Source organism: Xenopus laevis, chromosome 3L (genome assembly GCF_017654675.1).
Source record: "Xenopus laevis strain J_2021 chromosome 3L, Xenopus_laevis_v10.1, whole genome shotgun sequence".
In the NCBI taxonomy this organism is placed as follows: Eukaryota; Metazoa; Chordata; class Amphibia; order Anura; family Pipidae; genus Xenopus; species Xenopus laevis.
In genome coordinates, this window is record NC_054375.1 from 63661971 (window position 1) to 63689185 (window position 27215).

At 38.2% G+C, this 27215-nt stretch overlaps 1 protein-coding gene across 2 annotated transcripts in view; it reads left to right on the plus strand.

The window, feature by feature from the left end:
* Window positions 1–308: 308 nt before the first annotated feature.
* fgd6.L (FYVE, RhoGEF and PH domain containing 6 L homeolog) overlaps window positions 309–27215 on the plus strand; it is a 42601-nt gene continuing 15694 nt past the window's right edge. Inside the window, exons 1-9 of one of the 2 annotated variants that reach the window (XM_041586310.1) lie at window positions 311–637; window positions 1632–1634; window positions 9176–11345; window positions 19853–19991; window positions 22260–22327; window positions 22891–22921; window positions 24597–24748; window positions 25663–25819; window positions 26211–26298. In XM_041586310.1, the coding sequence (XP_041442244.1) occupies window positions 625–637; window positions 1632–1634; window positions 9176–11345; window positions 19853–19991; window positions 22260–22327; window positions 22891–22921; window positions 24597–24748; window positions 25663–25819; window positions 26211–26298 (2821 nt within the window). In that variant the 5' untranslated portion in view covers window positions 311–624. Of the gene's footprint in view, window positions 638–1631; window positions 1635–9175; window positions 11346–19852; window positions 19992–22259; window positions 22328–22890; window positions 22922–24596; window positions 24749–25662; window positions 25820–26210; window positions 26299–27215 lie in introns of both variants that reach the window. The other variant, XM_018252400.2, reaches the window with a different exon arrangement.

Below are 27215 nucleotides of genomic sequence, written 5' to 3' on the forward strand. Positions count from 1 at the left end.
CCAATATTTTGGCTGCTGGCTGGCACAAGTACAGATTTGGGGGCAATATTTTGGCTGCGGGGCACAGGTACAAATTTGGGACCCATATCCACTTGTTTAGTGTACCTTATTTTTGTTTGTTAACATTAAATATTTATATAAAGGGCAAGTTTCATTCATGAATGTGTTGTACGCCTTCTTTATTAAAAAGAACATAATTGTAAGGTGGGAGAAGGTAATGGGGGGGCACTAATTGAAGCCCTTGCCTAGGGTGCCAAACTACCTTGGCCCTGCCCTGCGTTAAGCAGATGAAGCCCAAAACATAATCTTGTGAGAGCATGGCGTTGCAACCCTTTGTTTCTGAGTAACGGCGGAGAGGCAAAAACACACCCAGCACACTCCCCCTCCATCTTCAGACCTTGGGAAAGCCGATTCCCTGTTCTCCAGCAGGCGGCTCCATATCCGGGGGCCGGACAGTGTCCTCTGTGCGGACAAGGGAAGCCTAGTAGCCTCCAGCTCTTGAGGCAGCGACTGTTACCGGCCCCTGCTACCAGACAATGCTCTTTGTACGACAAATCCGCACTGGGACTGTACATTAACGGAGAAATCCCGTCATGGATTAAAAGCAAGCCTGGCTCGCCCACCATGAGTGCTGCTGGTAAGGACAGTCTCACGGGAAAGTTACTTGCAAAGTTTATCTAGATCCGGAATGTGGGATTTTCCATTCCCTGTTGCTGGACATCCTGTAGCCACTATTACTATTACAGGAACAGGAGATGCGGGGGTCACACGAGTGGATTCAGGTCTTGCTGGGAAAACTTGTAACTTTACTTTATAGAAGGAAGGGGGGCACGGGATGGCTCTTAGTAACTCCACAGTGGGGGGCAGCGTAGGAAAGAATATCCGCTGAAGTGCGACAAGTCGCAGGAAATCCTGCTTTTAACCCTTTTGGCAAACCCCCGTTCTTCAGCGTCAGTGGCCGTGGTTACAATTTTCTAATGAATTTCCAGTGATACTTTGTTATCAAAACCACGTGCATTATTGTGTATCCAAGTGTCTCCACTGGATCATTCTGTGGAACAAAGTATTGCCCTCATGCAAACTGCTGCCTCCTGACTGGGGAGAAGAGAACATCATTTGCTCTTCCAGCAAAGACTTGTATTGCCAGATGTCATGTTGTAGGTAGGTGTGTAAAGTTGCACATATCTGGACAATCCATTGGGTTCACCTTTGTGTGTGTGTGTGTGTGTATCAGTGTGTGAGTTACTCTTTATACTGCCCACCTTGCTATGGCCATTATAATAGGGCAGCACAACGTTTGTGGGACTACATTGTTTATAACTCAACTGGCAGCTACACACAGCTACATATGAGACATCCCTGACGTAAATGTGTCGGACACAATGGATATATTTGACTTTCTTTCTGTGAAGCTACATTAAAATAAACTTCAGGGCAGCCTCCCCTGTTTGCAGTTCTTCGTGGCTTTGCTGGTTCCTCTTCACCAACTGTGGCACCAGCTTTATATTTCTTATTTTCATGTGCACTCTACTGGTGATGTCCCAAACTGTGGGTGTTTATTAATTCAATTTTGTGTAGTACAATTTTTTGCCTGTATCATACTTGGTTCTTTAGAATCATGTTGAAGAAAGCTGGTTATAATCAAGTATAAACGGTATGCCTTTGGTAATGACAATTGATGAGTTCTCTACAGCTCATTGTGTTGGGGACCTGCTTTGATGCATATGATCACACAGGTACAGGAAAAGGAATAAAAAGCAGGGGAATAGTTTGAGTGGAGTCCTTTGATCTGGCTTAGGATGTGTTTGCAACAAGTCTTGGTGTAGAATGAACACAACTAAGGGCAAGGCTAGACATGGCGTTTTTACGTTGCGTTTTTAAAAAAGCTCCGCCAGGCGTAAATACGCATAAACTGCACTACCACTGAAACTAATGAAAAACACACTATGGCAATTCACACAGGGCGCTTGCAAGTCGAAATCCACCACAGGACGCCAGTATTGGCATGTTTCAGTAGAAACACCAATACATCAAGAAACTACCAAATCAATAGACTCTATAGGATCTGCACATTTGAAACCACACTTTGCTTAAAGGGATACTGCCATGGGAAATTTTCAAAATGAATCAGCTAATAGTGCTGCTCCAGCAGAATTCTGCACTGCAATCCATTTCTCAAAAGAGCAAACAGATTTTTTAATATTCAATTTTGAAATCTGACATGGGGCTAGACATTTTGTCAATTTCCCAGCTGCCCCAAGTCATGTGACTTGTGCTCTGATAAACTTCAATCACTCTTTACTGCTGTACTGCAAGTTGGAGTGATATCACCCCCTCCCTTTTTCCCCCCAACAGCCAAACAAAAGAACAATGGGAAGGTAACCAGATAACAGCTCCCTAACACAAGATAACAGCTGCCTGGTAGATCTAAGAACAACACTCAATAGTAAAAACCCATGTCCCACTGAGACACATTCAGTTACATTGAGAAGGAAAAACAGCAGCCTGCCAGAAAGCATTTCTCTCCTAAAGTGCAGGCACAAGTCACATGACCAGGGGCAGCTGGGAAATTGACAAAATGTCTAGCCCCATGTCAGATTTCAAAATTGAATATAAAAAAATATGTTTGGTCTTTTGAAAAATGGATTTCAGTGCAGAATTCTGCTGGAGCAGCACTATTAACTGATTCATTTTGAAAAAATGTTTTTTCCCCATGACAGTATCCCTTTAAATACTATATTTTAAATTCTCAATGAGAACGTCCAAATTCTCAATGAGAACAATAAGAAGTGCATGTTGGGAAAAGAAACCTACGTGCTGAAAAACGTATGAAAAACGCATGTTGACGTCCGCGTGTGGTTTCAGTGGCGTATTTACGTCAGGCATTTCTTTTTTAAAAACGCCACGTCTGGCCTTGCCCTAAAATACAGGCCATGAGATTTTTTTCCCTTGAACATGAACTGCTGCTTGCTCACTTACAGGATGTTTATTTTATCTATTCCAGACAGTAGTTTTAGCTGCAACACCAGTCATTTCCACATGTTCTTGCAAAGCATTACAGTAAATATAAACTGAATATACACCAAGAAGCAGATGGCTGACATTACAGTCATCAAGTGATGTAAAATGTGCCTGGAGACATACAGCTAGGTAACCATTCAACGGTAATGCAACACAGTTTCCTTTGATGAGCATTATTATGCTCATGGCAATGTCAACAACCTTTAATACTTTGTGGCAACATTAAAGCCAATTTTTCACAAACTTCTCATAGAACAATGTATGAATTTAATTTACTTAGGCACATCAGAATATCCCTGGGCTGTTGTATATTGTTACATATATACATATTTGTTTGTATATATGTTGTATATTGTTACATATATACATATTTGTTAACTGCAGGGTCATCATGGAAGTTGTTTCTTTTGCCTTGATAAACTATTTTCAGAAAACTACCTGCATCAGGTCAGGTACCCATGGGTAACCCATGAAATACCAGCAGAGCAGTTAGGATTTGGTAGAAAAACCCATGTCTCCTATCCACAGGGGTGGCTCAGGGGGTATCCTGCGGGGTCAGTCGTGCAGGGTGCAGACAATTTAGTTGTGGTGAAAGAGAAAAATACTAGAAATTTCCTTCAGTACTTACAGATTAGCTCAGATTTGATGTCACTTCTGGGGTTTTGCGATGTAATTTCCGGGAAAGCATGGCTCGAACCCCTATAGGACCCAACAGAGAATACAACATCCAGTAAAAGACAATTTCACCTTTGCATTCCTACAACAACCCTGTTTTATACCTTACCCCTTCCAAGATCAATGCTTTTTCTCCCAATCAAAAGTTCCTTAACCCTTCTACACAAGCTCCATGTATAAACCAGACTGTCATTTTTGTGTGTTTGTGTTGTCTAATAATATCAGCAACTGCAATACAAAGTCTTTCATTCATGTAAATATAAATTAATCGCTGACTGAACCGTAAATTTAGCATATTCTGAAAATAAAATGACAGAGCCACATGGTGTGCATAATAATCATGTGTCTAATGTAGACCATCTCTGACCTCTGCTACCAATATAATTGTTCTTCATTGTGCCATATCATTTAGCCAGCTGCTTTTATTTGTGCCGACTTTATTCATTACTCTGTCAGCGCCACTCAAACAATTTGCTAGCCATTATAATAGCAACATAAAAGTGTGTCCGAGGTTCTCTCCTCATAATAAATCAATGTGCTAATGTGCTGACATACATGCACTGACAACTCTATAAGGGCACTTTTATTACACCAATTTTAAGCAATCTGCCTTTGTATTGCCTTTCTCTTTGTGTAAAAATGAAATATTAGGTAAGAAATTATGTCATGAATTAGTGTAGAAATTATCTTATTTGTATTGATCTTAGAAAACAACAAAAAGGAGAAACATGAACAGAGGATTACAGGTATAAAGCTTATTAAATATTGCATTGTGTAAGTAGTTATATGGATATTTGAGGCGATGTCCTCTGGGGACACTGTAAATTAAAGTGTTCTTCTCAACTGTGTTGTTAGTGTATTTTGTTACAATGCACAGCAAAACCTATGAACACTTACAAATTGCATATGTCTTGGATATAATCAAGCAGTATCATCAATGAACCATTGAGAACCTCATGTAGTTCGTACGTTCTTTGGTCGCACAGCATTATCTTTTAGGGACCCCAAGCACTGGGGGAAATTGTTATTCTCTAGTCCAGGGATCCCCAACCTTTACAACCTGTGAGCAACATTCATTAGTAAAAGGAGTTGGGGAGCAACACTAGCATGAAAAATGTTCCTGGAGTTCCAAATAAGGGCTGTGATTGGTCATTTAGTAGCCCCTATGTGGATTGTCAACCTACATTGAGGCTCTGTTTGGCAGTACACCTGGTTTTAATGCAATAAAACTTGCCTCCAAGCCTGGAATTCAAAAATAAGCACCTGCTTTGAGGCCACTGGGAGCAACATCCAAGAGGTTGGAGAGCAACATGTTGCTCGCGAGCTACTGGTTGGGGATCACTGCTCTAGTCTGTGCCCCACAGAAGCTTTCAAGTCTACTGTTAATGCGAAAAACTTTCTAAATAAAAGACAATGCAAGTTAATGTTTTTTGGGGGCAATTGTGTTTTTAATAGGGATTGTACTGAATCCATATTTTCGAATCTTTTAGGAAGGACTTGGCAGAATCCCAAATTTAATCTGACCACATGACTTTAGGTCACATGATTAAGGGTTCAGATTTGGTTCCATCAGGCTCTAAGATTTGTCTGAATCCAAATCCTGCTGAAACAGGCTTAGATTCAGTTCACCCAAATTTTTAACCCTTTCATAAACATTTCCTGTATGTTGATTTTATATTCATATTGGTAATAGCAACTGTGTATATTTTGGTTATAAATTGTGGGGAGTTTTTTTTTATTTGCCTTTTTGTTTTCAGTTGGACATTTTCTGTCATTCTTGAGAGTAAATTAAATCCCATTTCACATCAAACAAATCATATATTAATCTGGATTTTTTGTAATTAAATTCAGATTCTAATTTCACCAATCTTGATTGTCTGATAGCATCAGATATATATATTTTAGTCTTAATTGTCCTTATTTACCATATATGCAAAAAAGGCCCTAGGGGCACCTTTTTTGCAAATCCTGCGCTGGCAACATCCAGTGGGTTGGTGAGCAACATGTTGTTTCAGAGACTATAGCTGAAGGGCATTCTTTCAATTAAAAGCTTAAACAAAATTTTCTTCTGGATCTTGCATGAAAATAAATCAATTTGCAACAAATTACCCTTTCTATGACATTTAGGAGCAGATTTATCAAAGTGTAAAGTTGGCCATACACGCACCGATATTTTCATACAAAACTAATTTTCGGATGATATTCGGTGCATGTATGGTGGGAAACGAGCCGACCGATATCTGCAGAAGGCTTGGATATTGGTTGGCTCATTGATCGGCCCAGGCAGAAAATTATCATAGGGTGCCTTTGAAGGACCCGTCATAGGCCGGTGTGTTGGTGCTGAATCGTCAGATACAGGTAGAATTCTATTGTTTCTACCTGTATATTTATGACAATTCAGCTGTACACATGTGTATTGAAACAAACAATCTTTCTTGAAAACATCTTTTCCAGGAAAGATCTTAATTGTAGTGTGTATGGCCACCTTAAAATTCGATCTCGCCACAGAAAAACTCACCAATGTCTGTTCATTCCTACGGGATTTTTAGAAGTATATTTATGAAATAGGGAACTCTAACTTTCATGATAAATATGCTGCTAAAAATCCCATTGGAATGAATAGAAAGTAGTTGAGTTTTTTTGTGGAGAGCTCTAATTTCTTCCCCTTTCTGCCCCTTAATGAACACAATGAATAAATAACGGAGAATGCTGATTTATTGAAACTAGGAGAATATTTTCTTTATTTTGTGTTATTTTAGTTAATGAATGGTTGATTCAGTGACATTTGTTTTTTAATATGCTATAACTGTGATTAAAAATCAATAATACATAAAGAAAAGAAAAAACCAAGATGGAAACTAAGAAAATATGAAGGCAGTGCAGCAGAGTAATTTCCTCTGTTACAGTTCTTGCAATCGGATAGGGAGACCTTCTTATGAGTCACAGGTTTCTTGCTTTCCCCCTATATGAAAATATACTGTCTTGTTTGCTGTAAACTCATCCTTGAAGTGTAGTAAAACAGCATGGGCAGCCTTGGCATTCAAAGCAAACAATGAACCTTAGGGACATGATCCAATATGACCTATGTCCCCAGGGTCTTTTATTTGAACTTTTGTTTGAAGCTAATTTACTAAAGTTTGAGTTATTTTGGCAGAATAGCATATAAATTGGAGAAAACTTCTTAAACATAACAACAAAGGATCAGTTGGATTAAATATAGTGGACACAACAGTAGCCTGTTCATTGAAACTATTACTCAGTTACTTCAAAATGTATAGGACCTGCAAAATGTTTAACTTGGACCCTTGAGTGAATAAATGTTTATAATCCACTGTCTAAAATGTATTCTTATAAACAATGCTTAATGGTATTAGTGGCTTTTGGTGTTTGGTATAAGTATTTTAATAAATGTAACTATAAAAGGTGTCATCATGGAGTTTTACGACTTCCACAAATGACCTGAGGACCCAAGCCTTTATAAGGCCAGAGAACTTAGTGACATTTCATATAATATCCTTTGTAGACTATGTCCTTTTTGTGTAGAGATGGGGAGGCGGTAGCATGAAACATGCTTATGTTTGCCATATGTTTTGCTATTGGGGACCCCAGAATGCAGTCCTATACAGTTTATGTCACTGTATCAAACAAAACAGTATTGCAGATGAAAGGATCAATTCATTTCAGATGAATACGTCTCTCAAACCATGGAAGGAGTACCAGTTCGAATAAAGCATCCATTTACTTTATCCATAGGGCAATATAAATCAACTGAATTACTAATCATACTAAGCAGACCCGTGCAATCCCTGGTGCACAGCAATTTCATACATATACAGGTATGGGATCCGTTATCCGGAAACCCGTTATCCAGAAAGCTCAGAATTATAGAAAGGCCGTCTCCCATAGACTCCATTATAATTAAATAATCTAAATTTTAGAAATGATTTCCTTTTTCTCTGTAATAATAAAACAGTATCTTGTACTTGATCCAAACTAAGATATAATTAATCCTTACTGGAAGCAAAACCAGCCTATTGGGTTTATTTAATGTTTACATGATTTTCTAGTAGACTTAAGGAATGAAGATCCAAATTACGAAAAGATCCATTATACGGAAAACCCCAGGTCCCAAGCATTCTGGATAATAGGTCCCATACCTGTACTATTCTTTTAGGTGATAAACTATTTAACAAGTGGCAGTATAGTGTTGGAAGGAAGTTATCTTGAGCATTGGTTGACTGGTAATATTGGGAATAAATTCATAGGATAGTTCCTTTCCTCCAGACTAACATTGAACTCTGACATACACAGTGAAATTTTATTATAACTAAATGTATTTTATCTTTCTGAAGCATAGTTTGCCATTTATCTAGGGACCACTAGTAGTTACCCAACTGGTGCCATTTAAAGCAATACAAACCGGTAGCTTTTCATTTGTAAAAATGCGTGCAGTAATCCCTCATTTTTATGAGTAATAAGGGATAGTATGCACCTTCTGTAAAATAATACATTATTAATATAGTTGTTTGTTGCTGTTCATCATTTCATGATTTATTTTTGAAGGATATACTGTTTATTGTGATGTATAAACTTCTAACAGATGGTGGTTTAAATATTTTCCCACCAAGAATGCGTGTGTTTTCAAGGGGGCATATTGCACACATGCATCAGTGGACCCCCTTAGTTATTTGGCTTTCTGCTATAAATTATATATAGTGAAAGAGAAAAGGGAGGTGAGCCAGACAGATAGGGACAAAAGGAGAGAAAGGTAGAAAACAGTAAAGACAAGAGAAATATATAACAGTACAGAAAAGAGGATGAAATGACAACTGGGGAAGGGAAGAGGTGTATGGAGAGAAGAATATTAGATACTATTAGAGAAGAAAATTATTTTGTTAAGGGAGCCCATTGACTAAGATTTTGTGACAGGCACATAGCACGCTAATTCAACACTGCACATCGTTTACAAAGTACTAAGCTATTACAAACAAGTTGTGAGAACAAGGAAAGCTATGCTGAGTTTTTTCTTTAGCAGAACATAATGCCTTTAGTCTGACTGTGTGCTTGCTCAGAATGTAAATTTTAGCTTCTTGAATCGTAGAAGAGTTTACAAAGTAAATGTCTGCATACAGCTAGACAGACAGTGTTACCTAGAAAACTGATAAAATGTAAAACTATTGTGTAAATCACATATTGCAAAAAGTATTCTAGTTGATATTCTTTAGGACTGCCACCAGGTTGGTATTTTACCAGACAGACTGGAAAAAGTGGTATTTGATTCCAGTACAATTACAATTATGGGTCCTGTTATCCGGAATGCTTGGGACCAGGGGTTTTGTGGATAATGGATCTTTCTGTAATACATGAAATATTAGCACTAGTATTTATCAAAGAGTATTAGTCATTTCATTAGTCTTTTGATAAGACATAATCATCTTTATTGATTTGATACCAATATTATTGTTATTTTTTATTATAGAAATTAAGAAACCTCCAGTTGCCCCGAAACCTAAAAATGTATTGGGACAGAAGCCCAGTCCACCACCAGTTGCACCGAAGCCAGATGTAAATCTGTCTAACACTGTACAAGCTCCTAAGAAATCAAAGCCAGCAATAGCGCCAAAGCCCAACATTGTGAAAGGTTCCTCTGTGCAAGAAGACAGTCCCCAGTGGACAGAAAAAACATATGCTAAACGCTTAGATGCTTATAAGGGAAGCTGTTCAGAAAGTGTGAAATGCAAAAATGAAATAACAGACAGTAAAAGTTCTACATATATAATCTCTACCAGTTCATCCACTTGTGATTGCACTTATAAGCCTCCCAATGGGGACTATTTGCCTAAACCACAAAAAGTAATTGATAGAATTGAAAATCTGGAAAATAAAAAAGTGTGTGGCCAACCAGTTCCATGCACTAGACCAAGAAGAAAACCATGCAACCCACCATCAAAGTTGGCAAAAACAAACCAAGTGCTACTTAAGAGTGGGGTGGAAATAGGTAAAGTGAAAGATGTTATATCTAATAATGCCTTTCAAAATGGACATGCATATCAACGAAAGAACTGTGATACTTCTGAGGTCAGTCAACGTGAAAGCTCTGCTCCAAGCCCTGAGTTATGGACAAATCATGTGGATGGTCATAACAAACCAGAAACTTATAGTTCCTCCAGTCCTGCTCACGGTGTTTCACCATTTTGTTCAGATTCAAACAAGATGGAAAATAAACACAGTAATGGTGATTTGCTGGCTGATGAGCCGTTAACTACAGAAAATGATAGAACATCCTTGGCAAGAGCACTCCCTCCACAAAAAGTACTTCCTGTCCCTAAACCGAGGAAGTTACGGACACCATGTTTAATACGACAGGATTGTATTGAGAGCCCCTCAGAATTTACAGAGGACTCTGTTTCCTTAACTATAAGTTCAGAAGGACTATTTGAATGTAGATTGAAAGATACTGAACAATCCAGAGCACCCAAGGACCTTCGTAACAATTGCAAAGAAAGTATTCTTCCAGAACCAGTGTGTGAAAATCTTAATGCATCTATACCAGACCAAGGCAGTGAAATCGAAAATGGTACTTTTATTGAGCATTCAGATGTTTTGTTATCAAAATCAAGTAAAGATACAAGGCTACAATTAAATGAGGAAAACTGTAACTTTGTACGGTGCAGCTCCCTATCAATGAGTCTACCCAAACAGCTGAAGTTGGTTTATGAAAAGCAACTTTCTTTAAAAAAGAGTTCTAATGGTGTTACTGAAAAATCAAGTACTAGTAATGAGCTATCAGAAAATTCACCACGGATAGTTCCAAAGAAGCCACAAAGGTATAGCTTACCTGCATCCGGTCTGCTGAAAAGATCTGCTTCTGAAGAAAGACTTAATCAGTCTTGTGATAAGTTGATTTTAGAAGATAATGACTCTGTAAAAGAACAGGATGCCTCATGCAGTGTTCCAAATAAGGCCTCAGAAAAACCAGCATGGAAGCTGCCTCACCCCATTTTACCATTTTTAGGAAGTCCAAAATCATTAAAAGTTTCTTCAAGCTGTGACATGGATGGTAATCCAGTCACCAAGCCTAGGGCTAAATCTTTGTCTTCTGTTGATATGGAAAGAATAGAAAGAACTAAAAAAGAAAGCCCCAAAAAAGGCCCATTAAGGAAGTTGCTCAACATGAAGTTGTCAGTTTGTGTTATAAAGAGCGACTTTCAGAAATTTCTTTGTCGGGGTAGCCAGTCCCCAGAGAGTACTATAAATAATGGCCATTGTTCTACAGAAAGTTCAACATTTCTCGACTTGAGTAACAAGTCAAGGCCAACAAAGGCACATTCTGCTGATTCTTGTAGTCCTTTGTGCCAGAAGAAAAGGAAGAGACATAGAAGCGAGGGCAATATTGTAAAAAACCATACTTCTTTGTCTCTAGAAGATGTTGATTTAAGACCGAAGCCACAAGTAATATCTTCAAATCTTTTGTCAAGTGATGTTCTTCCAGATTATGAAAATGTTCGTCACTATGAAGAAATCCCAGAATATGAAAATCTACCTTACGCTCTGGTATTGGATAAAAGTGAATGTGATCCAGCTATTTATGAAGTAGAGGACCCAAACCAACCTCCTATTTATTCATTGCACAAGAATGCATTCCAAAGGTAAATATCTTCTTGTTAGCAAACAGTTGCACAATTATTGTAATGTGTATATCTAGAAAACCATTTTATATTTGTGTATGAACTTGGTGTATAGGGCTTATGTTGACACTTGTCAATTAAAAAATCCCCTTAATATGGTTATTTTGCAGAGGTCTATCAGCTGAGGGATGAGACCATCATCATTCATTATATTGCAACTGTAGCTTAAGCTGCTCCTGTAAAATGCATATGGTTAAAAAATATACATTGCAAGTTAAGATGTTATGATTTTTTTTATTGCTATTTTTATGTTTATTGAGGTGCAACTCGCCTCATAATTGTCAGGGGGCCTATCGGCTCCCGGTGGGAGAAGTCCGGACCAAGGAGGAAGCTTCGGGTAAAAGTCCAAGTTCAGCGGTATCCAAAAGGGGTCAGGCGAAAGTGTAGTCAAATTCAGGCAAATGTTCAAAAGGCAGGCATCCAAACAATGAAAATATAGATCAGTGCCTACGGCAAAAGAAAAAGAAAAATGTGTAGTATGTCTTAGTATCACACCGCCACCTAGTGTCAAAGTTCTTTTCTGAGGTGTACTTCCCTTTTAAACTTCCACTCTTATTGGTGACATGCAAAAATTTCTCCAGTATTTTTCCACCACCGTTTGGCTAAAATGCCTACTTACAAACTGTAGGTAGGGTATATAACCCTTAGTAGTATGTAGCAGATCTCTCCCTTCTGTCAGCTCCTCATGTCCCCATACAGAGATATAAATCCAGGATAGTGTAACAATGTTTATTAAAAATATAAAAAAGATTTTCAAAAACAAATTTGCACTCACATTTAGGGGCATATTTATCAAAGTTCGAAGTTAAAAAAACTTCGAACTTCGAATTCAAAAAGACCAACCGAATGGCGGGTGAAGTTTTTTGGGGTCGAAGTGGGCCTACTTCGAATCGTACAATTCAGAGTAGCGCTACTTCGATCTACTTCGAATCAAAGTTTTTTTAACTTCGACCTTCGATCTCCCAAACTCCCCCAATTGCCTCCATACAGGTTCTAGGAGGTCCCCCATATGCTAAAACAGCACTTTGGCAGCTTTTAGGTGGCGAATGGTTGAAGTCGAAGTTTTAAAAAGACTCGAAAATTCGACCTTCAAATTTCAAAGTGTTTTTCAACTTCGAATCGAAGGTGGACTATTCGATGGTCGAAGTACCCAAAAATTACTTTGAAATTCGAAGTTTTTAACTTCGAACCTTCACTTCGACCTTTGATAAATCTGCCCCTTAGTATGAAGGAACAATCACACATATGGATATATCTTTGCACAGACGGCAATCTCTGTCAAGGGGCCCTGCCGGCGTGTATAAACCCCTCGTGGCTCTTCCTGTGTTCCCAGCGTGACGTCTGTTTGTAAGTAGGCATTTTAGCCAAACGGTGGTGGAAAAATACTAGAGGAATTTTTGCTTTTCACCAATATAAGTGGAAGGCATTTAACTTTTATTTAACTTTTATTCAACTGTGTTGTTTTTTTGGAAGTAGACAGCTGATGCCTCACCCTCAAAAGGAATGTATATAGGTGTGTATCAGGCTCTTGTTTTTCCACAAACCTATCTTTTCCATTGCCATTTGTAGAATTATTATTGGATTAAGATTTGCCTTAAAGGTAGGCAAATAAATGTGGCTTTGGCAACATAATACATTTTTTTTATAAAGATCTGCGGGATGGGGCATGATATTCCCAGCACTTTTACCAGATTAATACAGATGCACTCTATAATCAATACCAATAATGTTTGCAATATGACTCTTCAATCTGCAGCATTGGTAACATAAGAAGCAAAGACACCTAGAGATATTTTGGACACTTTGCTCATCACTTTATTTTTTCTTTTAATTCTTTATTTTCTTTATTTAGTTTGTACAGTACAAATAAGATATGATTGTGATTCACATATAAACATGGCTTATCATCTTATGTTGCATGTTATATTGCAGTCCATTCTTAAGTAATGGTACATGCCTTCTGTAGATTATAAACCGAGTAATAGTTTACATAAATTTTAACATAGTGAACAAACAGTATTGGGCAAATATCACTAATTGCGTCAATGCTCTATCACTAGGCAGGGGGGTAGCTATTCTTTGGTTGACTATAATTCTAACTAAATGTCAAGGGTCTCAACAAAAGGAATGGAGAAAATCTGGGTTATTTAGGCTACAAGGGCAGCATACTTTTATATTGCTCAAACTGGTATATCTCATGTACTTAAAGTGCCCAATCTTTAATTGTGGGAATGGTATTCGATCTCCAAAAGAGTGGTATCAATTATTTTTCTCATCACTTTCTTAATAGCCAAAGATATAGGGTAAACATCCTAAAGTGCTTCCGATGATTCTCATAAGGGGAAAAATTGTTTTTTACTCAACATCTTTGAGATGCTAAAATAAAAGAAAAGAAAAATCAATAGTTTGGTTAGATGGGCTAATAATAGTAAAAAAACACAGGCTTTCTGATATAGCCCCTTCCCTTTCCAAGCCTGTTCTCGCACACATTGATTATTAATGAAGAGTAAGTGACAGAAAAGATATGTGCTTAGTGCCCCCCACTGTTGTGCCTTAGGTATGTGCCTTTTCTGCCTACCCTTAGTTCTGACTCTTGCTATCCCAGTGATAAAGCAGGGATTGCAGTGTTTGCTCTATAAAATTGTAATTAAAATATAAATGCTGATTATTATAGCTAATATAGTTATAATGAATTGTGATATTCAAAGAACAATGGACTAATTAGTGAAGCTTACTCTCTAAAGCCCTATCATATTATTTACTATGGCTAGTTTCATCAGGAGCCAGTTAATCTTGTGTTTTTGGAATGTGTGAGGAAACTGAAGCACATCCTGGAAACCTCCTTGCAGTGCCCTGGTTGTAATTAAAGTAAACCTAAGACCCCAGAGCTGCAAGGCAGCAGTGCTTCACACATGTGCTGCCATACTTAAAAAACATTATCTGAACTTTCAGAAATAAATATAAATGTTTTTTTTTTCTACAGACACACCTAATTCCACAGAGTGAAACAAACCTTGATACATATGCACTACACATATAGTCCTAAGCCCCACTTAGACTCACAGTGTCCTGCAAAAATGCCCCTCACCTTGTTTCATTGTAAAGTCATGGATTTGGGGATTTAAAATTCTTTGCTTGCCAAAGAATCTGTGCACCAGTATGGAACGCAGTAATACTTTGAAGTCTCAGAATCTATCATTTCACAATGAAACAAGGAGAGGGATGGGTTGCATTATACTCTGAGCCTAAGGGGGGTTGAGAAGTGGTTCTTAAAAGTATCATGGTTTCCTTTCAGTCTGTCTAATCAGGTATGCATATGGCATAGGTCAGGCAGAGTATGGCACACACAGGGAGCATAGGACAAACAGAGTATGGCATGCACAGGGAGCATAGGGCAGGCAGAGTATGGCACACACAGGGAGAATAGGACAGGCAGAGTATGACACACACAGGGAGCATAGGGCCACAGGGAGCATATGGTAGGCAGAGTATGGCACATACAAGGAGAATAGGGCAGGCAGAGTATGACACATACAGGGAGCATAGAGCAGGCAGAGTATGACACACACAAGGAGCATAGGGCAGGCAGAGTATGATGCACACAGGGAACATAGGGCAGGCAGAGTATGACACATACAGGAAGCATAGGGCAGGTAGAGTTTGGCACACACAAGGAGAATAGGGCAGGCAGAGTATGACACACACAAGGAGCATAGGGCAGGCAGAGTATGGCACACACAGGGAGAATAAGACAGGCAGAGTATGACACACACAGGGAGCATAGGGCCATATGGAGCATATGGTAGGCAGAGTACGGCACATACAAAGAGAATAGGGAAGGCAGAGTATGACACCTACAGGGAGCATAGAGCAGGCAGAGTATGACACACACAAGGAGCATAGGGCAGGCAGAGTATGACGCACACAGGGAGCATAGGGCAGGCAGAGTATGGCACACACAGGGAGCATAGGGCCGGCAGAGTATGGCGCACACAGTGTCGGACTGGCCTACCGGGATACCAAGAAAACTCAGGTGTCAGTTGTCAGTTGGCCCTCCTGCTTCTAAACATTTGGCTTATTTCATGGCCATTTCCCTATTTCTATGAGAATAAAGAGGCAAAATAGATGGAATAATAAGTAATAGTATGTAAAGAAAAGAGAATAGGAGAATAGAGGTTGAGTAAGGAAAGGAAGAAATTAATACTGAGAGTGGGCCCCTGGTCTAAAGGTTTTTGGGTGGGCCCCTGTTCTAAGGGTTTTTGGTGGGCCCCTGGTGTCCCAGTCTGACACTGGGCGCACACTACGGGAGCATTAGGCAGGTAAAATATAGCAGGAGACAGGGAAACCTATCAGGACCACTCTAAAATTAACATTTCTATGAGGTGTTAACAGGTGAACAATGTGGGCATTTTCAATCTCGTTCTGAGAGCGTGAACAGTACAGGGCTTTAGGTGTGTGAATAATAGATTTGTTACAGGTGTGAACAATGCAGGGGGAATTACATGTGTGAACAATGCAGCAGTTTACAGTCTGAATTTGAGGTATATAAAATACAGGGCCAGTTAATCTCAGTACTGATACCTTTTAATGCTTTCAAAAGGTAAGAGGTCACAGCAGGCAGACTTTCTCATGCATATCAATATATTATTGACATAAGACATTATGGGGACAATGTAATATAATTTGCATAGAGAAAAAAATTGATAATCAAAATTTGCATATCGCAGTGTAGTATTCTTCATTAGGCTTTTATTGCATTGCAAACCTTTAACCTACTTGAAGATGGAGTTGACTTCTGAAGCAAACGTAACAACTTTTTCATTAAGAAAACTATATTATGTAGTATATAATATGGTACGATTGAGTACACAGTGATCTTGGTCAAAACCAACATGCACCTATTGTTAAAGGATGTTATTGCTGCCAGTGACTAGCAGCAACCTCATTGCCAGGAGTTTTGTTCATAGTTTCTATTCAGTCTTTTCAGTATTTAGCGTGAGTAGATTATTAATAATCTACCATGTATTCTTTAAAATGTAGTGTGATCTGGCCATTGGAGGTCTATGTCAGTCTGCTGCATTAGGCATAACAGTCTAACCATCCCTTCTCTTAGTCCTCTGTAGCACATGGCTGCATATTCTGTCCCCTGGTTTAATGGTTCACCTCTTAAAGGACAAGGAACCCCAGCTTTACCCACCAGTGAATCCAATTGCTACATTTTTTGTGCCGTTGCTTCTTTTAGAGTTAAAATGCACTGGCCTGGGGGAAGTAACACTGTGCCATATTGTTTATTGTTTCTTACCATTACCACTGTCCCTCTGCAGACTTAGACACTTACATTTGCAACAGATACATTTTTTACATATTACTACTGTGCAAAGAGTTGCAGAACTGTGCAATGATGTTGGCAGCCACCATCTTTGTGTGTCACTTTTCCTAAAGCCCATGGTTCTGGCCCAATGCACATGTATCTATTCACCTAGTGCCGAGACCAAAGCAGGGAATGGAAGTGATGCAGCCAGAGATACTGACCACCAATATTGTTGCACAGCTCTGCTTTCCTGTGTAACTAGAGGTTGAGGAAGCTTTATGTGATACACTTGGGAAAGATTGCCTGAGGGCCTATGTGCTGCCTGTGAAAAATTAGATATGGTGTTGGGCAGATTCAGAATACACAGAATTTTTGTTATCAAATATGGGTAAAAGGGCTATATAAAAAGCAGCAGCAACAATGTTTTTTTCTTGCACCAGAACTGCACTCTGCTGCATATCCATATACAAAATTACACATAACGCATAACTACAAATCATTTAATGCTATTAAAAGTGTCAATCCAGTATACAAGTTGTGTCACTGCAGTAAAGAAGTAGTGCTATATAAGTAAATCTATATATACATTTAATATTGCTGTCCTGTACATTTCCTGGACTCTGCCAAATGAGGTTTTGCTTTGCTGTTCAGGAAGCTTTCAACTTTATTTTTTCCAAAAACAACAGTGTATTTATCAGGACAAACCAGAGCATTAAATCAGAAATAGACATCTGTTGTTCTGCACAATTAATTTTTTCCTTTCTTGGAATAAAGTCATACATTTTAATGCATGTATTTTTTCTGTCTGCTAAAGTTAGAATTAGATGAAGACCTTACTGTGGCGTAATTAAAACTACAAAACTTGTGCCAGGTCTAGGAATTCCTTGCAACCAATCAGCCCTTACCATCTAAGGTAGCCATAGACACAAAGATCTGCTCCTTTGGTGACATCACCAAACAAGCCGATCTTTCCCCGATATGCAACTAACGGGCATGGCTATATCGGGGGTAATCTGAACATTCGGCCCTGTGGCCGAACGATCAGATTACGATGAGAGCGCAATGGGGGACGGTTGGGACAAAATCAAACCTGTCTGATCTACCAAACAACCGATCTCCGCTGGACGAAAAATGACGGGACAACGGTCCGAAAATCGTATGAATCCTCGATTCGCACAATCAGATCTTTGCGTCTATGGCCAGCTTTAATGGCTTCCTAGTTGAAAGCAAACACCTGATCTTCATGTAGGTTACAAATGTTGTAACTTTTATTACATTTACTAATTTAATCAAAGTCAATTTATAAGTTAATTAACAAGACACTATATAAAAAATATAGTATTCAGTAAGAAGTTGAATGCTTGTTGCAGCTGGCTAGAAATAGGATGCATTGTTTCCATCTGGCAAGTAGTTTCTCATGCCTTCATACTAGGAAACAATGAAAGCTACTTTTTGGCAGTTACAAGCAGCAGTGAGTATTTCCCTAAGATTAAAGCCAAAGGCCCAGACTGTCCTTAAGTCCAAAAAATAACATAATAGCACACCTGACCTGATTTATTTGTATTTGTTGTGGGTTGATGGGAAGTTTTGCCATGGAGACATATCAGAATCAATTAAAGTCAAATATCCCATTTAATTTGTTTGTTTTCACAACAAATCCTACCTTGAAATGACCTACCAAGGTTTTTCATTTTCGTTTGTGATATAAATCTATCTTTTTTTTAAAACCACAACACCAGAATATATGACTATACACAAGCAGCACTGATTATTTTGAATACTACAAAACAGTGGGTGTTGCTGGGCCTAAACACCTGGTGCTCATAGCCTATTTTATTGGCCCAATACCCTGTGTCTCATTACCTGTACGCGGGTGTCTATTTTATACCAGCCCAAGGCAAGCACAGTCCTTTAGCAGGGAAGATCTGTGCCTCCAATGATGTCCGTGTTACTTCCCTTCTTCTTTTCTGCTGATTCACTGCACATGCCCTATACCGCTGTCACTTTCGCTAGAGCTAGAGTCCTGCATGGGTCCGTGCCCAATTTGGGCCTGCTGATCTATAACCCAACCGCACTCGCTACCAAATACACCCCTCAACATAGAACCACTACCCGACCCAGTCCGCAAATAATTAGCTTATTTTCCAACCTGGGGCCCACAAAACCGTAATTGATGTCATCCTAGACTGTGATGTGATGTCACTCTGGCACAAATTGAGCAGCACAACAAAAATAAAATCACCCAAATCACAGTAAAGTGTGGTAGGAACTAGTCTCGCACCTTAGCCAGAATCCCAGGTGGGTTACATGTGGGCTGCACAGGGGTCAGGGAATCGGGGACTCCAACAAGAGCTTAGGGGCCATCACATAAAAATACTGAATCTGTATAATATAAATGTCAGAATATAAGACTGATTAGTGCATGGCAGTTCAGAAACCAGCACAATTTGTATCAGAATTTAATCAACCTTGTAGCATCAGCTTATATGACAGGTAAACCTAATTTTCTGTTTGTTGATTTGTGCAGACACCTAAGCTTAGGTTTTCACTGCTACTTTAAAGCACACTGAACATGTGTGTGTCGCAGACACTCCTAATAAAATTCAAGATGGGAAACTCCTTTGATAACTTTGAAGACCTGTATTCTTACTACCATAGAGATGCCGCACCTTTAGGTGGATGCAATAAGAAATCACCATAATTCATTATGACTTCTATATGTTGGACATACCTTCTCCCCATCATCTTATTTTTTTTTTAATATGTTTTCATAAATTCTTGCATTAAACAATTGCATAACAAGTTAAAACCCAGCTTTCACTTGAATTTGTTATATTGTGGGTACTCTTTCAGGACAGGTAACAAAATGTGATAAAATACCTTTCCATTGGTATCAGTGTGAATTACCTCCGGTAAAACAAATACTTTACTGGTGGCAATTAAAATGGTTTCGTAGCCCACACTGGATAAGATTAAGAATGGGGGACAAAATATACTTATGTGGGCCTTTACCGTAACACCCCCTGTAAAATTGACTCCTTCTTATCTGTATACCAAAGACAGTTAGGGAAAGGGCCGTGGTTCCATTATAATACCTATAGTTAAACTACCTGATTTGGTCTATTTATTTAATGGGATTTATTTCATTGTTGGTCAGTGATCCACTACCAGTCTATGCTGATGATGAATTGGGCATTGTTCATTCTGATGAAGAAGAGATTATTAACAGTTCAGATGAAGAGGACTTCAGCTCCGATTCCAGCAGAGTAGATCTTGACCATCCAGAATATAAACAGGTACAGGTGGTATTACATATGTTTTTTACATGAACCAAGTGCTAAAATGTACTTAAAGGGATCCTGTCATCAGAAAATATGTTTTTTTCAAAACGCCTCAGTTAATAGCGCTACGCCAGCAGAATTCTGCACTGAAATCCATTTTTCAAAAGAGCAAACTGATTTTTTTATATTCAATTTTGAAATCTGACATGGGGCTACACATTTTGTCAATTTCCCAGCTGCCCCTGGTCATATGACTTGTGCCTGCACTTTAGGAGAGAAATGTTTTCTGGCAGGCTGCTGTTTTTCCTTCTCAATGTAACTGAATGTGTCTCAGTGAGACATGGGTTTTTACTACTGAGTGTTGTTCTTAGATCTACCAGGCAGCTGTTATCTTGTGTTAGGGAGCTGCTATCTGGTTACCTTCCCATTGTTCTTTTGTTTGGCTGCTGGGGGGGAAAGGGAAGGGGTGATATCACTCCAATTTGCAGTACAGCAGTAAAGAGTGATTGAAGTTTATCAGAGCTCAAGTCACATGACTTGGGGCAGCTGGGAAATTGACAATATGTCTAGCCCCATGTCATATTTCAAAACTGAATATAAAAAAAAAGTTTGCTCTTTTGAGAAATGGATTTCAGTGCAGAATTCTGCTGGAGCAGCACTATTAACTGATTCATTTTGAATTTTTTTTCCCCATGACAGTATCCCTTTAATAGCCTGAGCAATCTATGGTGGTTGTGGTCTTAACCTGTCAGAGAGTATAGGTACTGGCAGTTTATGTAAACTGAAGTTACCAAGGTCTCTTCCCAAACGCTGTTAAACACACTGCTACTATAATCACCATCTAGGCTTACTCTTCTTGCTATGTTTCAGCCACAGTCCCTTCTCAGAGGCTATTTTTTGTATGTTTAAACACATACAAGACATAAGTAAATGCCCCATGTGTATGTGCCTTTTGAGAGGTATGTGAAACCCTGTTGGCTTACCTGTTTGAAAGACTTGGTAAAGCGTTAATAATGCATAGTAAGTTTGTCCACTTTAAGTGATGTAGGCAGTGGGGTAAGGTGTCGCATTTGCTAATTAACTCATCTGAAATATGAAACCATGTTCCAACTTAACTGTATTTAAAATAAAATAATTTAATTTGCCGTTATTCCGTATCTTTTTCCCCCTTTATTTCTTTGCAGTAAATTTATGTTAATCCAAATAACTTAAAGATGACCCTCTTGTAAATAAAGGATACATTTACAGCTAATGTTCAGTTTCACCAAGGAAATCTTGCGGTGTGTCATAGGGCATATCAGTATGAAGTGCAGCTGTATTTGTTCATTAATTATTTGTCTCACTCTCTACAGAACCCAGACTTTTAATAGTACAGTGCTGTGCATACAACCATCTTCTTTTCCTCTTGAATATATAATCAGGCATTATATGATTAATCAGACATCAGATGTAGAGTAATCAGCTAAGACATATTGGGTACTGTGAAAAGGAAAAGAATAAACTACACAAATTAAAAGTTGAGTGGGGATGTTTTGACATTTTTCACATTTTAATTTAAATGCCCATCCTTTTAAATGTTGTCTTGGATCGTATTATGAGTAAGCATGTTATGCTATACCTATGTACAAGTATGGTATCTAATATCCAGTTTCCAGATAAGGGTATTATTCCGTTATTTGGATAACCATAGGTAAACCTATTAAATGAAAAATGTTTCCCTTCACCATAGGTATGCACAGCGAATAGGGGAAACAATAGAGTTTTTTAAAGAAATTCATCCTTTGCCTGCTGCACTGGGAGGAAGTGGTAGGCCTCATTTTGTATATGTGTCCTCCAATCCAACATTACATTCATACATATAATGAACAAACTGGGGTACTCTCTCATTATGCACAGGATTGTGCCCCAACTTGGCTACTCGCACTAGGAGTGCCTTCGCTGAGTGGGACTGAACACTTGCAAGGTGATTTTCTATAAAAAATACTATTGCTTGATCTATCCTCTCTTTTAAACCATACATCCAATGGGGGAAATAATATTTAAGTGATAAGTGCCCTTTAAACATTAAATAACCCAAATAGGATTGTTTTGCCAACAGAATTGGTTTATGCAGTGTTAGAATTGAGTACATGGTAGTGTTTTAACATTTTTAATTAAAACTTTTTGCTTAAAATGGACTCTTATGTGTGATGGCCCTCCTGTAATTCTGAGATACCTTTACCTGTACTATAAATATTTTCATATTGTATGTTGAATTTATATAATCTGTCATGTTATTTGCAGAAGAACAAAGCTGCACAGAAGACTAAAACTTATCACATTGCCAAGGAAATCATGAGCTCAGAGAAGGTGTAAGTATTAACTGACAACGTTTACTATTAAAAAATGACCATTTATCATATTTAAATATAGAACACAGACATACAATCACTAATGGCTTTGAATGCTTTCATCTGAATTTTCACCAAGGTGTCACATGATTATTATATTCAACATCTAGGCCCACCATCACTGAAATTATAGCTAACCGTAATGATCCATAAAATTACACACATAAGAGTATTATTAGAATAAGGCAAAGGCAGTACTAGCTGCTCATAGTGTGTTTATTTTAACAACATGGTTTCAGCCTAACAACAAGTTAAATGCAAAACATCTTGGTATGATCCAGTGGTTTTGGCAAAGGGGGTGGTGGTGGGGGGGGGGGGCTGCTGTTGGAGAGAGATTATTGTGCCATGGATGTTGGTCATTTGTGGAATTGGACAGTTTTGAGAATTTGGGTTATGTATCTTTATTTGTATGACAATTTCTGTGTGTGTGTACATTCAGTCTTGCTATAACAAAACAGTATATGATGACAAATATCTTGATTACTAACTTTTATTATATAAATAATTCTCTGCTTTTTCATCAGGTTTGTTGATGCCCTTAAGCTGTTGCATATTGTAAGTATCTGTTTTGAAGAATGTAAATTTTTCTATGTATTTTTTTTCTTTGTATTTTTTGTGATACAGTATTTGCTTTCATACAGGTGATGGCAGTGCTCTGCCTCTGTGTGCATGCCTCTGTGTATGTAGATTTTCTCTTTCCCTCCTGTATCAGTCATGATTAATATTGCATTTATTAAGAACACCTTTCCAGCTATCAACCATTTATTCATCTTTATCTTTAGATGACTAGAACACCACCTTTTTGAATGATTTTTGTGTCTATGAGTGGAGAGCTTGAGCTTTAAAAATATGACAAGGCCCAAAAAAATGCGACAAGGCACAAAACTATCAAAATGTAAAATATAGCAAATGCCATAGGAACAGCTGTAAGTAGCCATAGACTTATGCTTTGTATTGGGCCTGTGTGGTACTGTACGACTTTGGTGCTTTATAAATAATAATTATAATGTATTGCACAAGCTTTGTTTATTGTAACAAATGGGTAAAACCTACACCTGTTCCAGTAGTTTGTTACATTTATTGTAGTGCAGTGTAATGTAGCTAAATTATAAGGAAACTTTAACACATTTCCAATGTAGTACAGAGAAGATCTTTTATATAATGTGTATTTTTTCTTGAATACAATTTGCTCTGGTAAGGTCTTGAGGTTTTGGGCTGCAGGATTGCAAGCAAAGTGTTCTTGCAGGAAATAAGTACTAATGAAAGGCTAGCCATGTATCTTTCCTGTTTTTCAGGAAACCATGAAAATTGTTTCTATTCGCCCACAGAAAGCACCATCAGAACTATTTTTACATACTCATATTCCCACTGGCACTGACTTGCTTTTTAGTGTTAGAGAAGAGGTGGGCCCCTGGCAATGCAGAGAAGCTTTTCCGTCTCTGGTAGAGGCGTTGGGTGGTATAGGATTACTTAAATCAACATTATACAACATGTACAGTTCCAGCTGTTGTTTATGGGATGCTGAGAGGTGCAGTTAAAAAAAACTGATTAAGTATATACTGAAAATATCTAACTTTTGGCACAGTATGTCCTTCATACTTTTATCTGGATTTTTTCTCCCCAAGTGCCCATCTGATGCTTGGGCCCCATGATAAGAAGTCACCGAAAAGTTCCACAATTGTAATGATGTGTTTTTATACAGGTTACAGACCTTCACTGTGAATTATGCTCATATTTTAGGAACGGGGTACATTATTCTTTATAATATACAGTTTTAAATGAGTCATGACAGAAGTGACATTTCTAAGCACCAATTATGACTGTTAATGGTGAATTCTAAAGGTTATGGCTCATTTTCAACTGCACTCTCAGAGAACTATTACTGAAAATTTGTATCGTGAGAATGAATTTGTAGTTTGCCATATCTCCCAACCTTTGAAAGTAAAAAAATCAGACATTTTAGGGCACACGTCGATCCAACCTGCCCAAGCTCATCTATGCCCAGACACACTCCCCTAGGCCGCCATTTGAAATCTAAGATACAAGGCTGTCCTGCCTAAATCATGACAACTGGGAGTGTGGTTTGCATAGAATATATTGGATTCAGGTAAAATGAACACATTATATTATTCTAATTCTTAGTGGCCAAACACATTTTATTTCTCACATTGTTTCCCTGGTAAATTTAATTCATTTGGCTAGAGAAGATTTTTTTTTACTGTTGTTGCAGGATTTCCGTTATGCTGTGGCTCAGGCCCCCAGGCATTTTGGGAAGCCAGTTATTGAGGAGAAGATTCTGAATCAGATCCTGTACTATCTTCCTCAGCTGTATGAACTCAACAGGGATGTGCTGAGAGAGCTTGAGGAACGGATGTCCCAGTGGTACTGTGCTGCTATTTTACTACTCATTCTACCCAATTGCTTCTATATAAGAGAGGACACTGTCAGGAAAACAGACACTGCCTGGCGGGAGATAAATTGGGTTAGAGCAGCATTAAATTACAATGAACTCATACTTTCAATAAAGATGGTCTTGTCCTTTGCAATAAAAGAATACAGTTTTACAGAATATAGTTCTGTATGTCCTGAAACTAAAGATTTATGAATGGTCAGGCTAATGAGTATGTGGGGTTTATGTTTCTGTCATAGGAATTTGTCCCCCCCACCTCTTTACCCCTGTATTTCTGGCATACCAACGCCCCTGTATTAGTCAGGAGTCTCCCTCATTTAAGCCCCTCTCACCCATAGTAACAGGTCTGTCTCCTGTTGTATTACTACAGGGAAAAAGGAATTAATTTACAAAAGGAGGATTATTTGCTTAACATGGAGTCAGTGGGTGGTGGCCTTCCCTTAATTCATCTTTCTATATATCAGGTTTATAAAATAGTAGTTAGAGGAGAGCACTCATAGAAGCAGATACTGCTAAAACATTTTATTATTGACTACAAATCACACTTTCAGGGCCATGCCCGAAACATGTTGTGTGATTTGTAGTCAATAATAAAATGTTTTAGCAGTATCTGCTTCTCTGACTGCTCTCCTCTAACTACTATTTTATGGACTAATATGGGATTGCGGTAACCCTTTATGGAGGATTGAGGCACCGGCAAACTTATTCTAGCATTGGCAGAGCGAAGGAACAATCTCCCTGTTGTTCATATATATCAGGTTGACAAATAAGAGATCCTATATATGTACAATTTATATATTTAGATAATAATTATACATGTTGTAGGTAGTATAATTTCCTAGTGTTACTGGCCGTTTACATTTGTTCTTCTTTGTGTTGTTTTCAGGACTGAGCAACAGAAAATTTCAGATATATTTGTGAAGAAAGGCCCTTACCTTAAAATGTACTCGACATACATTCGAGAATTCGATAGGAATATAAGTTTGCTGGATGATCAGTGCAAGAAGAACCCAGGATTTGCTGAGGTTGTCAGATATTTTGAGGTAACTTATAAAAGTATGAAAGTATGATTTTCATAATGATAAATAGGGTCATTCATGCAGAACATGTAATAAAAAAAAGAGACGTATTAATGATTGCATCACATTTGAACAGTTTAGAAAGTTGGGGATCTGCACTTCAGCATGGCTGCACTTGCAGCTGCAGTTATAAATGAGCCTTTATGACAAACTGCTATGATGATGATATGATGAGTAAATCTGTCAATCCAATTTCCCCACAAATCCATGTTTGGCAAAAACATTTGCTCATCACTTTTGGCCCGTTCACACTCTGATTTGTTTATCCAGGCCCTCTCTTAAACAGATGTATGCAGCAGACTGTTTGTCACTTCAAAAAGTGAAACCAATAATATTAATAATAAATCTCTTTCAGATGAGCCCTCGCTGTGCTAACCTGGCTTTGAAACATTATTTACTTAAGCCAGTACAAAGGATTCCTCAATACAGGTTACTCTTAACAGGTATGTGAAATGTTATTTTTACTTCATTGTCACAAGCAAAATGCAGTGTAATGAATGCCCACTTCTGATCTCACCACAGCAGAATAAGAAAACACTGGTTCCAACATATTGCATAATATATATTATTGATAGCCATCTGTCAATAGGGCAATTTCAGTATTTTTTTCAGTAAACCCACAAACACAAAAGTGTTTTTCCAGTGTACATTCATTACAAATCGGCATTGGTTTTAAAGTTATTTGTAAATGATTTTGCTCTTGAAAGCTGTATTTTTGATATTTCAAAAAATGATTATAACTTGGGATCAGTTGTTGGTTTCTAGATGGACATTTTGCACTGATCATGTATATTTATAGTAACTATTGCACTATAATCTTCCTGAATCATTCTGTAACTCTTGCTTGTTAATTTATTGCACAGTATGTACCCTAAATAATATTACAAAGATATGTGTAACTTGTGGACACTATATTGAGGTGATACATGTTGTATGGACTGATGTAAATGATGTCATTTCTGTAAAGTGCTGCACTATTTAATAAGATAATAATAATGTACTAATAAAAGGAAACTATATAGAGCCTTAAGAGTTAATATAGTGTTAATAACAAGTAGGGATGCACCGAATCCACTATTTTGGATTTGGCCAAACCCCCGAATCCTTTGTCAAAGATTCGGCCGAATAACTAATCCTAATTTGCATATGCAAATAAGGGGAGGGAAGGGGACATTTTTTTTACTTCCTTGTTTTGTGACAAAAAGTCACGCAATTTCCCTCCCCACCCCTAATTTGCATAGGCAAATTAGGATTCAGATTCGGTTTGGCCGGGCAGAAGGATTCGGCCGAATCCGGATCCTGTTGAAAAAGGCCGCATCCCGAACCTAATCCTGGATTCGGTGCATCCCTAATAACAAGT